Genomic DNA, 16,430 nt, shown 5'->3' with positions numbered 1-16,430 from the left:
GATCAATTCTGAGGCGAAAATTTTTCCATGCTGTCTTTCTGCGTTTTTCCATCAACTTGAATGTTTTTTCCCCTTTAATCAGGTACGTGCGAAATAGGTACCTTACCTTGCAAATTTAAGCAATAATGGAACACTTTCGGCATTGTGCTTGTCCATTTCGTTCGGTTTCGGTTTTGACTTTAGGCTGCGTATTATAGATGTAATCACAGTTTTTGTACGAAATAGGGCAATGCGTTTTCAACTTAATTTCAAATTTTTGCATTTACTTTTCGTCTCTCTGGGAAAACCTGTCAAGATTTATTTTAGTGCGAACTATTCTCGTATGTAACCTCCTCGTTAAAACAACACTTGCAAGATGGTCGAATTGAATGGAAAAAGTAAATTATGAATTGTATACATTTATAATGTGGTACATATAGCTACTACAAATTAAGTCGCATTCCATTAATTACTCCATATACAACACAATAGATAAGGAAAACTTCAAAGGGAACGGCTAAGGTGACTTGATTGAAAAAATCACAAAATCTAAAACAACTCGCGTTGATTCATCTTGCCACGCACAACACTGAGCAAACGTCGAAGTCTTACAACATGAACTTCATTCCCAAAATTAAATACATTATCTTTACTATAACTTAATGTGTTAGCTATCAATTTGCACGATGATTGGATAAAATTGCAAAGTTATAACAACGAGCATCTAGTGCACAAAAGCGAGCAAAACCAAAAGAAAAGCTGATCAATTTCAAATCTGGCTTGCTTCGGTTTTCTTCGGCAATACAATTTCTCAATTAACACTTTAAATCATGATACAATTGCAATTAATCAGGAGAATTAGGACATTTGATAGTGCATAGGAGAATTTGATAGTGCATTCAATTTCTATTGCAAGTTCGTGTTCCTATTTTAACGCTACAAATAATTTGCCGCTGTTCGTCAATAACTGATGTTCGTCTTAACAAGGATTTATATTACTCCTTATATTGTTTTCAGTGATATTATTTCCAAACGTCCACCCCACATTTTGTTCCTGATTTTTAGACTGACTCAAAATTGTGATTTTATGAAGCGGTGGCATTGGCGTTTGCCGGTGGGTTCTGCTTGAGGTTAATGAGGAGTGCTCGCATCCTTGAGACGTCTTTGGTTGCCTTATGGTTCTTGTGGTTGAAATCGCACATGTCAGAGATCCTGGCCCATGATGCCCCATCGTCGGTGTTAGAGGTCTCTCTGCATCTCAACATTTCTTCCTCGGCTACCCGGTTGTTGTTCTGGTTCTTCCCGATCTAAAAACAAATCTCAAATTATTTTTGCATACGTTAGTAGATTCTTTCCAACATATAAACAGTGCGAATCTTAGTTTTGCAATTTTTCATTTCACGGGGACAACATAGCAGCTTTTGAATTGTTATACTTTATATTAGTTCCAAAAGCTTGAATCTCAATTTTCTCTTGTTTTGTTTCACTCAAGTAAAGTGAATTGCATATTCTTTTGCTGGAAATTCAGGTGCAACGTCTAAAAGTCTGATCATAAAGGTTAACGTTAAACTAAGCGCAGTTTTTCGTCCGTCAAAGGGGGTAAAATGGAAACCCTTTACCACTATAGAACATAGCAGTGACATATGCAAATGCGTTCAAATTTATAACAGCGTGTATTTTCCAACACCTTAAGAAGCAAGCGCAGTCCATTTTCAAGGAATAAAAGCTTCAACTTAATGCAGATAAATAATTCTTCAGATAAATCTACATCACTTTGAGAACTCAAAAGCTCAGAGGAACTGATAAGCAGAAAGATAGAACCAAAGATATGAACAGAATTAAACCATACTCGATTATTGGCCCAGCCCCTTTCCACCTGAAAGAAAGAAAACAGGACCACGCTCATTCGCATAAAATGATATCAATATTTCTTCGATTATATGCAGCAACTTGGAACATTTTTAACGAGCAACAAGTTTCAGCATGCCAGTGACATTTACCAGGTCAAAACAGAATCCAAAAAAGTATGACAAGTAGAACCTGGTTATTTTATCGATTGAGTTAAAAATTTGTTCCGTTGTCATACGTGATATTAAGTCGACAGTGTGTCCAATTTTACGGATAAAATTCCTCCTAGCAACTAATTGAGTTTTGAAAACAAATGTAATTACAGTAAGTAATGCCTCAAGAACGCATTGCTGTTCCCGTTGTACACATTTTTGACTTTAAAAATTCTATACATGATACAAGTTTTAACTTCCATTGTCATTTTATTAATACCATATGACAGATATCGAAACCATGAAAAAAATGGTAAACTTTTAATCTTCACGCAAAAACCCCAAATATTGTTTCACAAAAGCAAGGCAAAATCTATTGATAATAACCTGCTCATTGTACTGTTTGTACCACTCCTCCAGTTCATGTTGTGCCTGCTGCTTCCACTCATCGATCTGGGTCTGTTCCAAAGCATCCATCTCTGCCAATCTGGCTGTCTGCTCTTCACGCCACTTGCGAATGCTCTCTGGTTCCGCACGTTGAGTGTCAACTGCACTCACTGCGGCATATGGATCTACTGGCATTGCAGTTGAGCTACTAGTACTGTCAAATGCACCATCAAAAGCCCCAGTTGCAGATTCGTCTACTGGAGCCCCGCCGCCGAACTGATCAAACTACGCAAAATAACCAACTATTTCTCTCAAATTTTGCAAAGTGTGGTATAGATTAAAACAGCCACCATAGAGTGAGATAAAAGTTCAATATAAATTGAAGCAACCAGTTAGATTGATTGAGATTAATCTTCAGTTGATTAAGATTAATGGGCAAACAATCTCAAAAGTCTAGAACGCGTTGGACGCCTGTTAGGATCAAGTTCAAAACGCTATAGTTAGTTTGACAACAAATACTTGTCATTAAGGGTCTAAAATAGCTCACTTAATATATCTAGAGGCAAAGAGAAATCTGTTGCGCTTTGAAATGAAATGGATCTGATGAGCAAATGATGTATAGCGGATGCCAGGAGAGAGTGGGAGGGTAGAAATGAAGAAATTGTAGTAAATAGAGACATCAAGATAATCACTTGCAGCTGTATACTCCAAATCTTCAGCCAGGGAATTTTAACATTATAGGCCTCAATTTTGCTGCAGAATTAGACTTCTTGATTCTATGGAATAATCGCATGACTTAATGTGCGTATGAGATAACAACTGCGCCTCTTTTATCAGTTCTTGATTCAATTTATCGTTAAAAAAACATGCTTGTCAATCGACACAAACTGACCTCGAAATCGTAGTCGGGGTGTGTATTACTAGTCACTACAGACTCGTCTCCGTTCAGCTCAGCAAACTGCTGCTGCTCTCGGGCTAAAAAGTCCTGAACCTCGTCAGTCTCACCACTAGTTCCGAATCCAAACTCATCCATGATACTGTATAGTATTACTAGTACTAACTAGGAATGCTGGTTAATTTAAGGCAAGCCTTTACAAAGTCAAATCTGAAAAAGAAACATGTAAGTAAACATTTTAGGATTATGTCCTATCCAGCAACACCACAGGAATGTTTCTCAACTTTTCCTCCCGCAATATGACAACCAGTGAACAGGATGGGAATAGGATCGATACATTTCGAATAGAACCAATATATTGAATAATTTGTCATTAAATGTTACATTAAAATATAAATTTCAACGACTTCACCATGGAGAAAGGGGTCTACATTTTGCGCTCATCAAAGCAAAGCATCCATAATTTTTTGTGTGAAAAGAAATCTATTCATTATAGTCATAACATTAAAATCAATCTAAATCTATAAGTCAAGGCGAACGATCAAATTAAATGTTCTACACAATCATTGCAAGTGATATTGTAATAAAGAAGGCAAGTGAAAAAGCTCAACAAATTAGTAAATTTATCAAAATAATTTTTCAATCAAATAAATTAATTTACATCATGTCAAGTTTATCTCATTATTGGTAATGGAATACGTCCTTCCAAATCATAATGCATGTGCTCTTTATAACTCGCGCGTTCTGCAAAAAAGTTGCAACACTCCAAATGTCTACGCATTTCATCAGAGCAAGAAGGTCCCGAGTAAGTACAGAATCTGCTAATTTGAGGATTGACAAGAGCAACACTATCTGTCATCATATCACAATAACAACTTCCTAATGATGATGTCCCAATTTGCTGTACAGAGCTGATGTTTGGTGGCACAAAACACTCCGATGAGAAGGTCAAGTCCTGAAAAGACAGTTTACAGGCATAGTTAAATGTCTCTGCGAACAATCTTGGCGAATCCAAAAATTATAATCAGTCCGAATTATGTAAAAATCAAATGGTATCACATGCTACACAATCTAAAAGTGTAGCCCACACAATTGGGTATTCGAGGCCACCAGATATGCTGCATCACATAACTGATAACCAGCGCACTTGGGTCAAGTAGAGTTGGTCTTTAGGTTTCCTGGATCTTGGGGTAATATAACATTTTTCTCGGCCCATTGTTTGCAAATGTTTTCTGAATACTAAAATCCGATTGCGCGGGTCTCTATGACAAAAGTAAGACTGTAAAAGGGTCAAAATTAAGCTAAACCCAAAGTAATAGCAAAATTTAATAATTAAAAAAAAATAAAGCCAACTTCAAAATAAGAGTGAAATCCCTCTTTTAAGAGCGAATCACTCTTTAAGAGCGAAATCGCCCCTATCGGAGTGATGCCCCAGTACAAAATCACTATTTATCGCGCTTAAAGAGTGATTTCCCTCTTTTTTGAATAATTTTTAAAATTATCTAAAATTTTCAATAAATTTTTTTTTTATTTTTCTATATTTTTTATTTTAAATTATCTACACTCTTCATTAAATTTATATTCTCTTTTACTTTTTCTATAATTATTCCATTATTAAAAAGAAATTATACAAAATTATAATATTTACACGAACAACTTTCCCCCAGTTTGGGTAATAGCTCTTCGAGGATTTAAATTTCTACTAAATCCTCTAGTTAATACTTCAGCTGGATGTTGTTTCTTTACATGAGCTCTTATTCCATCGTATCTCACAACAGAAGGACAATATAGACAATTAACTTTAGCTGAAGTACAATTTCTACAAGTATACTTACTCTTATCAAAATCAGTTAGCGGTTTTACAGAATTACATTTACAATTTCTAGTTAAGACTTTGGTGTTAAAGTTAGAGTTAGTGTTATAGTTAGAGCTAATGCTAGAGTTAGAGTTAATGCTAGAGTTAGAGTTATAGTTAGGGTTAATGCTAGAATTAGAGTTAATGCTAGAGTTAGAGCTAGAGTTAATACTAGAGCTATATCCAGATTCATCTTTAAAAGAACAATCAGTTTTCATACAAATACCACTTAATGTTTTATCCCCACATGCACATTTACCAATTTTATCTTCATGATATATTGAATATTGAAAAGCTAAATTAAAAGGGAGTTCACATTTATGACTACACAACATTTTATAACCATTTATAATTGGCCAAATTTCAATTATACCCAACATATTTAGCCAATATCTCAATTAAATCTTTAGTATTATCTTTAGACACGATACACTCAGCTATATATTTCTTCCCTGTCATATTGAGTGTATTAGTTTTATATCTTCTATCTAAAATCATTTCAAGGTCTAATGCTTTTTTATCTCTAACAAAATTTATAATTTCTTCTCTAAATTCAATTTTTACATATAGTTTTGTTTAAATATTTTTGTCCCTTTCTATTTAAAAATCCCATCTCTTTATCCATACATTTTTCTTGTATCTTTTCGATAAACTGTTTTCTTTGCATTTCTTCCCCATATCCAAAATGGTGAAACATGGACGAAGTCCCATTAACCAATGTACTTGGTTACTTATATATATTACTTTAATATATTACTTGCACTCGTTGCCACATGTCCAGCAGTTTTTACTGTTGTATCAGGACTCATATTATTATATATCATAAAACATGTACCTATAACTCCTAAAATAGTTGATGCTAACCTAAAACCATCAAATTTAACCATTTCTTGTGTTAAAACATCATTCTGTATTTTAATACCTTTTAATGTAAGAAGTTTATTAAAATAGAACTGATAATTATCATGATTAATAGTATTTCTATCTGTAGCATTTACCATGAGTGGTTTCAAATATGCTATAAGTTTATTTGTCCTCGCTTTCTAATTTATCTTTTAAACTAAGAGCTTTTAAATCAAGGAAACCAACTCTCGAGTCATATATCATAGTTCTATTCTTATCAATAATAATAAAAGTATTCTCTTTGCTATTTTATTTAATTATACCATAACGAACTTCATCTGATATTCCATCTGTACAATTATAATAGTTACTATTTAACTCACTAATTATTTTATTGAAGTTATGTTCACATTTTTATATTTCATTAAAATTAAATTAGATCAGCTCCATTATAAGTTGTTAAATAAATAGTATTACAACTCATTCTTGCTGTATTAATTATTCGAGCTGGTTTATCACACATTACAATCATTTGAATATTATAATGTCTGCCTTCTGTGAAATAATAAGCTATATGCTTAATTAACTTACCATCCATATCATCAAGTACTATTAGACTATCTTTGAATTTAGACTTATTTTTTGATGTGATCATATTTATATCGCATGTATTAAATCCAATATAAAACTCACCAGTCTCAGGATCTATCCATTCTCTATCATCTTTACATACTATGATTATATTTTTAGCTTGATCAGTGAACGAACTTTGTTCGTGGTTTACCAAATTACTTCCCTGATCTTGGTTTTGGTTTTGATCTAAGTATAATTTTAAATAATGTATAATATAATATGTTTTACCTGTTCCAGTTCCACCATAAACAATAGTATGTAATGGTGACTTTTCATATTCAAATCTAACTAGACTCCTATTCATGAATCCACCAAAGCTTTCTTCTAGTTTTGTATATTTACTTGGTATTGAATCATATATTATATAACAAATTCTAATAAAGAAAACAAATTATAACTGCGCTACCTGTCTCCATTTTTATACCTATTAAAAATGCGTGTCCTAACTTTTGAGGAATTCAATAATAAATTTAATATTGATAATAATGCTATGAGTGATATCAGAATAAAAGATATAGGAAAAGATATAAGTCTAACACCAATTGAAATTGTAATAACAGATCAAACTCCAGATAACACAAGTGAACCTAACGTCAAGATTATTGTGAATCTACATCCAACTGATGGTACACATTGGGTTTTAGTTATAAGAAGAGAAGGTGGTCCTGTGTATTACTTTGATAGTTTTAGTGTTGAGACCCCTCCATTATTTTTAGAAGAATATATTAATCTAGGCTCTAATGAGAGAATACAACAATATGGTGGATCTTATTGTGGGGCTTATTGTTAATATATGATCTATCTTATTGATAGAGGATTTAGAATTAACAATGCTTTGAATAGTCTAGTTAATCAATGTAAAAATCCAGGAATATATAATAAGTGTTTTTGTTTAAGTTGTAATGTTAATGATAATGATAAAGTTAATGATCAAGATAATGTTAATGTTAATGATAATGATAGTGATAATGTTATTGATAATGTTTATGATAATGTTAATGATAATTTTATATATCTATTTGATGAAAAAAATCAAAGGGGTAAACCTAACAACAAAGAAGATCCGCGAACAGACTCCTTCTGTGGTAAACCAAGCGGCTTCACCGATCTTAGTAACAATATCTCTGTTAATATAAATAAAGATCTACAATCATGGCTAAATGATGATAATATAATTACAAAAGCTACACTCCCAGAGAACTTAAGATGTATAATATCTGATCCTAGTGAAAGCGGTAAGACATTCTTATTAAAAAATTAATTCTGGCTAGAATATACTTTGATAACGCTATACATCATTGGTCCAATTGGTGATCAATATGAAGGTGTGGAAAGAATAAACGAGAAAGCAGATGTATGTTGAGTTTGTTAAAGATATAAAAGAATTACCCTCTCCCGATCAACTACCCAAAGATCTAAAGAAACTAATGATATTCGATGATGTTAGAGCCAAAGAACCCGTCATTAATGAATACTTTTGTAGGGGTAGACATAATGATTAGAATATGATTTATCTTAATCAAAATCTATTCACAATAGATAGACAGAGTGTTAGAGAGAATTGTAATCTATTTATTTTATTTGAACAAAGAGGTAAAGTCCTCATATCTATATATCAAGATTTCTTTAATAATGTTGAACTTAGTTATAATGATTTTGCTAATATATGTAATAAGGCATGGAAAGAGCCTCATAACTATATTGTCATTGATAAAACTAAAAATAAAAATATTAATGGTAAACTAAGAATTAATTGGGATCTGAGATTTTTGTAGTTTAGTTTAAGTTTATATCAATATCTAGAGTTAGATCTATAATTTAGACTAGAAGCAAAGTAGAACTCAATACATCTCCATTAAAGTCTATAGGTCTCCCATACTCATCTTAAATATGAAACTTAAATATGGAACTATTCTATCTTTTGTTACATTTTGATATAATACATTTGTTGGAAAATTTATTATCATATAACCGGGTGGTTCAGTTAGATTAAAAGTATATAATATATCTGTATCTTTACCATTATCTTTAGCTCCAGATATAATATTGCAATGGATGTTAATAGTATTGAAACCCATTATATCAATAATTTTATTTGTAGTATACTTACCTCTTGAAGATATTTGTTTATCAAATCCTAGTAATGATGCTACCGAGTTTTCTACATCAGAAATAATAACCCCTTGTAACACTACCATTCTACATTTCATTGTATTTTTATCTACTTGTATTACAACGTTATTATTTGTTTCTTGTTTTATTAATCTGCCATATCGGTTAACTCCTATGACCCTGGTGGTATAATAAATACTTTGGCTGCATCTATTTGATGAAAAGCTTGTGGTATAGTAAATTTAAACTGGTTATTTCTTTCAGTTATATTTAACACTGAATTATAAACAGATAATCTAATTAAACCCATTTTCGTTGTGTTAAGTATAGGGTTATAAAAATGAAATCTTGAATTATCTTGAATTATCATCCTCATTTGAATTATCATTCTAAAGTTAAGTGTATGTTCATCTTCAGTTTTAGTTAATTCTTTAGTTATCTTTTGTAGTTCCCATAACATTAACGAAATTGCACCTCCGGTGATTAAATTCTTTGTCATTTTTTATCTAATGAAAATGGACTTCAAATTGAATACAACTTATGGTTATAAAAATGATATACACAAAAGTAAGATTATGAAATATAAACCTAATAATCTAGCAACAATGCATACGGTTGAAACTAATATTAATATTACTCTGAATAGAGAAGAGAGTCATTTAAAATTGCGTGATTCATATCTAGAGAGAGAGGGTTTGTTGTATCAGATGATGCTGGTGATGTATTTGCTAATAATGCTAATATCAGATTAGTTAATTATGGTATGATTGCATTATTTAGTTCAGTCATCCTAATCTATTGATGTATAAGTTATTAACTAGTACTGATGATGAATATGAGAATGGTTTTGTTAGCAATCAAGGTAATAGAGATAGTCAACTTAAAGGTGACCATATTGCTGCAGAACGAGGTCATATGTATATGATGATTAAGATGAGTGATCTATTTGGTTTCGTAAATGATTAAGAAAAGATTATATATGGTTTAGGATTTGAACTAATATTAAAACGAAATAATAATGATAGAGCTCTATTTAGAGTTAATGCTGGTGCTGATGCAGTTGGTAATGATGGTAATATAGATATTAGAGATATATCATGGTGTGTGCCCAGTATTGATCCTAGTAATGACAATTGATCCTAGAATTATTGTGCAAAAGGGTTTAAGTAAAAAGAATAATGTAGACTTTAGTTATTATGAAAGAAAGACATTTTATAAGAATGTACCCAATGCTTCTAACTTGTTTGATCTAGGTATGGAAAGTGGTATGGAAAGACGACAATATATAATAGTTGGTATTGAAAATAATAATGTTAATGAACAAACTCATGATGCAAGTACATTTGATATAATGAATGTTATTGTAAGACTGGTAGTGAGTTTTATCCCGAGGATAGAATGAATATTAATTATGGTACCAATAATTATAATGAGGCTTTTAAAGAGATTGTTAGCTTTAATAAAGATTATAAGGGACTACCACATAATATAAAACCATATATAAATCAAAGAACATTCAAAAGTAGTTAAAGAATATATGTATTTGATACTAGATATCAAAGTGATCATATAGGACCACAACCAAAACAACTTAATTTTAAATTTAGTGCTGCAGTTGCAGATGTTATATGTCATGCATTAGTATTAACTATAAAGGTTATTAGTGTTAATAGTGATGGTAATAAGATGGTTGAAATTATATCTTATGCATAGTTATAGTCATGGTCATTGTTATAGTCATTGTTATAATTATGGTGAAACATGGGCGAAGCCCCATAGACATTGTTATAGCTCTAAACTATTTCGTACATGTCTTAACAAAACCCTTAGCATAAATAATATCTAATTTCTTTTTATTCTCTTGAGATAGGCCCTTAGCTTCAAGCTTTGTCTTAGGCTTAGTCTTAGTCTTAGGATTAGGTTTAACAACAAAGGGATTAATTTTTTTAACTTCCATTATTTTTTTATATATAGAAATGAGTCTCCTACAGAAATTTAAAACTAATTCATATTGTGTCGGTCGTAGACATTAGAGTGGTACTAATAACATAAGAGGTTTTATAACTTCAAAAGGTACTAAAATGTTAAAAGGTAATTGTTTTAAATGTAAGAGAAATAAGTCAATGACTGTCAGTGATGCAACAATAAAAGCAGAGGGATTGAAAGATTTCTTTAAAAGTGTTGGAAGAGCTACAGTTAACTTCGGAAAGAAATTTGCTAATAATCCTGTAAGAGCATTAGAAATAGCAACTAAAATAGGAAGTGCAGCTGCATCTAGAAACCCTAGAGCTGCTTTATCAGCCACACCTGATTTAATCAAATTTGCAACTGCTGGTGAAGGTATAAAGGTAGTAAAAAAAGGAAGAGGGTTATAATTAGGTACAAAGAAAAGATAATTAAGTTATGGCTAAGACTAAGACCATAGTTTCAGTTAAAACTCTATATCTATCTATAAATATTAATACTAATATTATTATTACTAAAAAACATTGTTATTACTAAGCACTAATAGCTTTAATCTAAAAAAAACACTTAACTGATTTTTCTTGTTCTTATATTCTTCATATACCTTGACTAATTCATTATATTCATCATTATCTACTTTATTATCTTTCATTGATTTAGTATATAGTTTATTAAACTTGTCGCTAAACTGTTTACTTAAAATATACATTTGTGAATACTTTATAATTTTATTTCTTATTTTAATATTAATTGTTTTTGAAAATGAACCACAAACAGTTGCTGTAGCAAAAGCTTTTGGTATAGAATAAGGTAATCCTATACCAGTTAATGCAACTGATGTTGTTGTTGCCATTGATGATAATAGTATTTCTGTTATCTCAGCTACGTTAATATAATTTTTATATCTACTTAACTTCTTATTATAGTTATTAGTTCCAGTTTCATAATAATTTCTAATATCTTTTATAATGTTAATATTGTTGTTATATTTATTATTAGCTTGAATCTTTTCGTTTATCAGCCGCTCTGATACTGAAGACAGATCTGGATATAGTAGTCTCTCACTCGGTGCTGATGGATTGCTCATGGACTCCGTCATAGCTTTGCTTATTTTCATTAGTAAAAAATCTTTGTATTTCTTTCATTATATCTTCTTGTTTAAAACCATAATGCATCTCAAGTCTTGCTTGCTCTTTATTATCAACTAACGTACTTTGTAAAAGTATAGCAATAATATATTGTACTATAACTTTACTAAGAGATTTATTGTATGCTTTCATTTCTCTTAGACCGTTAGTAAACATATCATCTAAATGTATGTTAATATTTTGATTAAACTTATTATTATCAAATTCTTGTTTTAATTGATTATACTTAGAGATAGTATCAGCAGCAACTTTATTACAAAAGTTAACAGTATTTATGACTTCATTTGCTGATTCAATAAACTCATTAATTAGTTCATCATTAACTCGTGTTTCATTTAGTTGTAAAGTTTTAGTTGTGACTTTATCAAATTCACCTTTTCTTAGCTCAGTTATGTTTTTACTTAAAATGTCTATTTTATTATTAGAAGATAATAAGTTATTGTCACAATACTCTTTATTAACAACATCTTTTTCATCTATCGGAGGATGTACATTTGTAATTTTATAGGTATCCTTCATATCAATATTATCATTCTCTTCTAGGAATAACTCGCGAGCCTTACTTAGTGTTAAATTGTTTGTTGATGTTGATGCTGATTGGTGTTTAGCCTGATTAAATCTGTTTCATGTCATTATTTATATTAAGAAAAATATTTAATGATTCAAAAACTTTATTATTAGATTCAAAGTCAAACTCGAATTTTAATAATTCCTGTTCGTAATATTTACCTTCTATTATCTCTCCATTCATGTCTTCCATATTATATGTTAGTGGTTGTGTGTTCAAAACTTCATTAACTTTAAATAGTTCTCTATTCCAATTAGAAGTGTAACCTTTAGAAAAGATATTACGTTTATCTGCATTTCTAACATAATCATCAACTTTAAATTTTGGTTCAATCTTAGTAGAAGTAGATATAATATATCTAACTTTATCAGGATTATTAGAAGCATCAACTGGTGTCATATTAATTCTTGAATGAATGTTATTGTTATATGTTATGACTGCATCATTTAATATATTTACCCAATTACCATCACCATTGATTAAAATTGGTTTATTAATTATGTGTAATAATGTTCTAATAAATCTCTCTATAAACACAGCCTTTAAATCACTATAAGTAGAATATAGTTTTGTTTCATATTCTTTAAGTAAAGATTTAAATGTTTTATTGTAAAACTCACTACCTGTATCTACCCATAACTTTTCTGATTTTCGACTTTCACAGCCACCCTGAGGACCTTCTGATAGGATTGTTTTAAAACCATTAGTTATAGATAAACCAGATTTATTCTTTAGTGGAATAGCCCATGCATATTTTGTGAATATATCTATAAAAGTTAACATAAACTTATAATTATTATTGTATTTACTTAGAGATGACTTATCAATTAAATCAGCTGACCATGTTTCATCTTTATATAATGGAATTATTCTTTCTCTTCTAAACTTTGTTAATTGAGGACTGAATACTTCCTTAGCTAATAGTTATTGTTTTTCCATCATTATTTATTTACCATAGTTAAAAACAAAATTATCTAATTGTTCTTGATTAATAAAATTCATAGATAATAGTTGCTTAGATATATCTAGCATTTCATCATATGATTTATCATGACCAGCTTTTGTTTCTAGTATTAATAATTCTAGTCTTTCTACTAAATTATTTGGGTTAGGGTTGCTATTTAAACCCCTGCCAAATACATCATCTTTTACCCCCATTATGCGTTTTATTGTTCTATATCTAGCGCTTTTCTTATACCCCTTTCTTACATCATATCTAATATCCTTTAAAAACCTTTTAAATTTGTTTTCATCTTCCTCAATATTATCATCATATGTTACATTTGATTTAGTAAGAAAGTTAATAAACCCATCTGAAAATTCATATATATATATTATCCCTAACTAAAAATGCACCCTGCTCTAGGGTTATATCAACATCATTCATTTTATATCTTCTAGTAGGCAAATCTACATGATTTAATTTTAATTGGGGATTAGTTTGACCCCCATTAAATGAAGAATATTGGCTGTCTTTGTATCAACAAAAACTGGTGCTATATCTTGAGTTTCCTTTATGGTCCCCTTTAACGTTTCATTAATCTTGGAAGTGTTTTCACCGATCTGGAAAACAGCTTGCTGGATCATCTTAGTTTGTTTATTTAACTCTTGATTTTGCCAATCTATTGCTTTTTATGTTTGTTCACTTAATGCTAGATTGTGTTCATTGTTTGCATTTAGTGTTTTATTTAAAGGATCAAATAACTCTTCTATTTCACCATAATATTCTTGTTGTTTTAATTTATCTTCTAATCTATTTCTTCTGTTTTGTTTTTCTAGACTGTTTAATTCTATAAGTTTATCTAGCTTAGCCATATTTCATAGTTAAATAATCAGGGGGGACCGAAGTCTTAGGCAGGTGAAACAAAGGCTTAGCCAGTTCCCAAACTTCTTGGTTTACCATAGATAAATCATTACATAAGGAATAAAAATAACATTTTATTGTACTAAACTTCAGAATGAAATTCTGATCTGATTAGACCTCAATCAGAGGTAACTGCTTCGCAGATAGGGCTTCGCCCATGTTTCACCATCGGTGAATTTGCAAAACAACTCCGTTGAACCGCTTCGTGGATATTATATTTCTTTACATGTTCTCTAAATCTTTCTTTAGTATGACCAAATCTATATCTATGGAGATGGTTACTTAATCTACATCTGAAACATTTATATCTATAGTATGAAATATGTTTATTTAACTTACACATTCTACATGTTAAATATTGATTGGGATCATTATAATGCTTACTCATATGAGAGTGACTATCTCATTTTTATATTGTGAATATATATATATATATATATATATAAATTTATCTATATATATATAAGTATATTATTTCAAAATTTGCACTATAAAAATGAGTTATAAAGGTCCTAACCAAAATGTTCAATCTGGGAATGAACAAGTCCAATCTGGAAGTTAGCGAGCTCAATCTCATGGACAAGTCCAATTTGGTGGTGGACAAGCTCAATCCTGTTCTACTAGCATGGCAGTCCGAATGTTAAAAAATAAAAACAAACCAAGGGAAGAAATCAAACCAATAGATAAGGAAAGACAAAAGGTAGAATTAGAAAAATCTTTAGAATCAATCAGAAGATTTAATCAAATAAATGAAGAAATAAAAGAGTCGCATGATAAACAGGTTACAAAATTAAAACAACGAAAAGAAGATATGCGTGAGTCATTGCGAAAGGTTGAAGCAAAATATTATCCAGATCAAACTAAAGATAGAGAATCATCTAAAGATTTAGATAAATCTAAAGATTCAGATTCAGATAGAGAATCATCTTCATCTGATGATTTTGTCTATGTCCAGAAGCCTAAAACAAATAATTTTAAATGTGAAGCTTGCAATCAAGAGTCAACTCAAAAGAATTATTATAGGCATAATCAATCACTTAAACATAAAAAGAATGAGCAATTATATGATAGAAATAAAATTATTGAGAGTGCTAATGCGGATGGAATAAAAGTTACCAATGAAGATATAGAACAAAAGATAGATAATGAGTATCCTGAACTAGAGGGAATAAAGTATTGTGATAGTTGTGATATGTATCTGGATAATAATACTGAACATGCTAAACATATGGACACATTAAAACATAGGAATAATGTAAGATTAGTTAATGGGGAAATAATAAAGAATGGGAGTAAGTTCGAATGTGTAATATGTAAGAGTACTCTGAGTCAATATAGTGTGGATCAACATTTGAAAACAAAGATGCATCTGGATAAGTTTAATGGTAAAGATACGGATATAACTGAAGATAGTACCATATCTAAAGATAATTCAGGATATTGCAATATATGTAATACTAGATATAACAAAAATGAACACAATGAATCAGATGAACATAAAGAAAATGTTAATCAGAAAAAACTTGTTGATTGTAAGTGGCAAGATAAAGTTAATGAGTTTGGATTAGATCATAATATGAAGTATAATCAAATAATGATAACAAGTAGTAATTATGAAGATATTAAATTATTGAATGTATTAGAGGAAATGTATAACATACAACCCCATATCAAGTTTAACACCTTTGATGTAGTAAAGTATACAAAACCTACAGATGATAAGTTAGAAGAAAACGAATTCACATTTAGACTAATGACTAGACAATATAATGGTCCTCATGACTTGGATATGTTGAATAGTGAACTAGAGACTAGAATGCAAGAACAAGAGATGAATCAATCTGGTTGGAGCATGCAAAGATTTGTTAAAAGAACAATGTATATACATAGGTTTTATCCTTCTGGTGGTTGTACTACTGATTTACCATTCACGTCTAGATATATACTTAATATACATAATTCTGATAATAAATGTTTATTGTGGTGTTTAATTGCTTATCTACATCCTGCATCACGTGATCCAAATAGAGTTAGTAAATATAATAAACCAGAGTATATTATTAAGATAACATTACCAAAGCTTCAACCTCCATATGATTATTATCACTTAAAGAAAATACAAGAACTAAATAAAGATAAAATATTATTTAATGTGTATAATCTAAATAAAAATAAAACTAT

The 16,430-nt window shown here is 30.3% G+C and overlaps 2 protein-coding genes across 2 annotated transcripts in view; both read right to left on the bottom strand.

Moving 5' to 3' along the window:
- The window catches only part of LOC142351989 (uncharacterized), a 379,819-nt gene that overhangs the window by 116,020 nt on the left and 247,369 nt on the right, over positions 1–16,430 (bottom strand). The window lies entirely within an intron of this gene.
- Positions 365–3,490, bottom strand: LOC142352162 (clathrin light chain A-like). Its single transcript, XM_075404561.1, has 3 exons — positions 3,259–3,490; positions 2,367–2,651; positions 365–1,286 (listed from the first exon to the last, which is right to left on the bottom strand). Exons 1-3 carry the CDS (start codon positions 3,397–3,399, stop codon positions 1,065–1,067), a joined length of 648 nt encoding a protein of 215 aa, XP_075260676.1. The 5' UTR covers positions 3,400–3,490; the 3' UTR covers positions 365–1,064.

Source organism: Convolutriloba macropyga, chromosome 13 (assembly GCF_964194025.1).
Source record: "Convolutriloba macropyga chromosome 13, txConMacr16.3, whole genome shotgun sequence".
Classification (NCBI taxonomy): domain Eukaryota; kingdom Metazoa; phylum Xenacoelomorpha; order Acoela; family Convolutidae; genus Convolutriloba; species Convolutriloba macropyga.
Note: the sequence above shows the minus strand (reverse complement) of the source record. Positions and strands in the feature narration are given on the sequence as shown.

Bases quoted from the DNA above. Each gene is read 5' to 3' on its own strand.
- LOC142352162 (XM_075404561.1), bottom strand. From the start codon at position 3,399: ATGGATGAGTTTGGATTCGGAACTAGTGGTGAGACTGACGAGGTTCAG. The intron at 2,652-3,258 runs GTCAGTTTGTGT...TATTTTGCGTAG, and splicing joins ACCCCGACTACGATTTCGAG to TTTGATCAGTTCGGCGGCGG. The intron at 1,287-2,366 runs GTTATTATCAAT...ATTTGTTTTTAG, and splicing joins ACAAACAGTACAATGAGCAG to ATCGGGAAGAACCAGAACAA.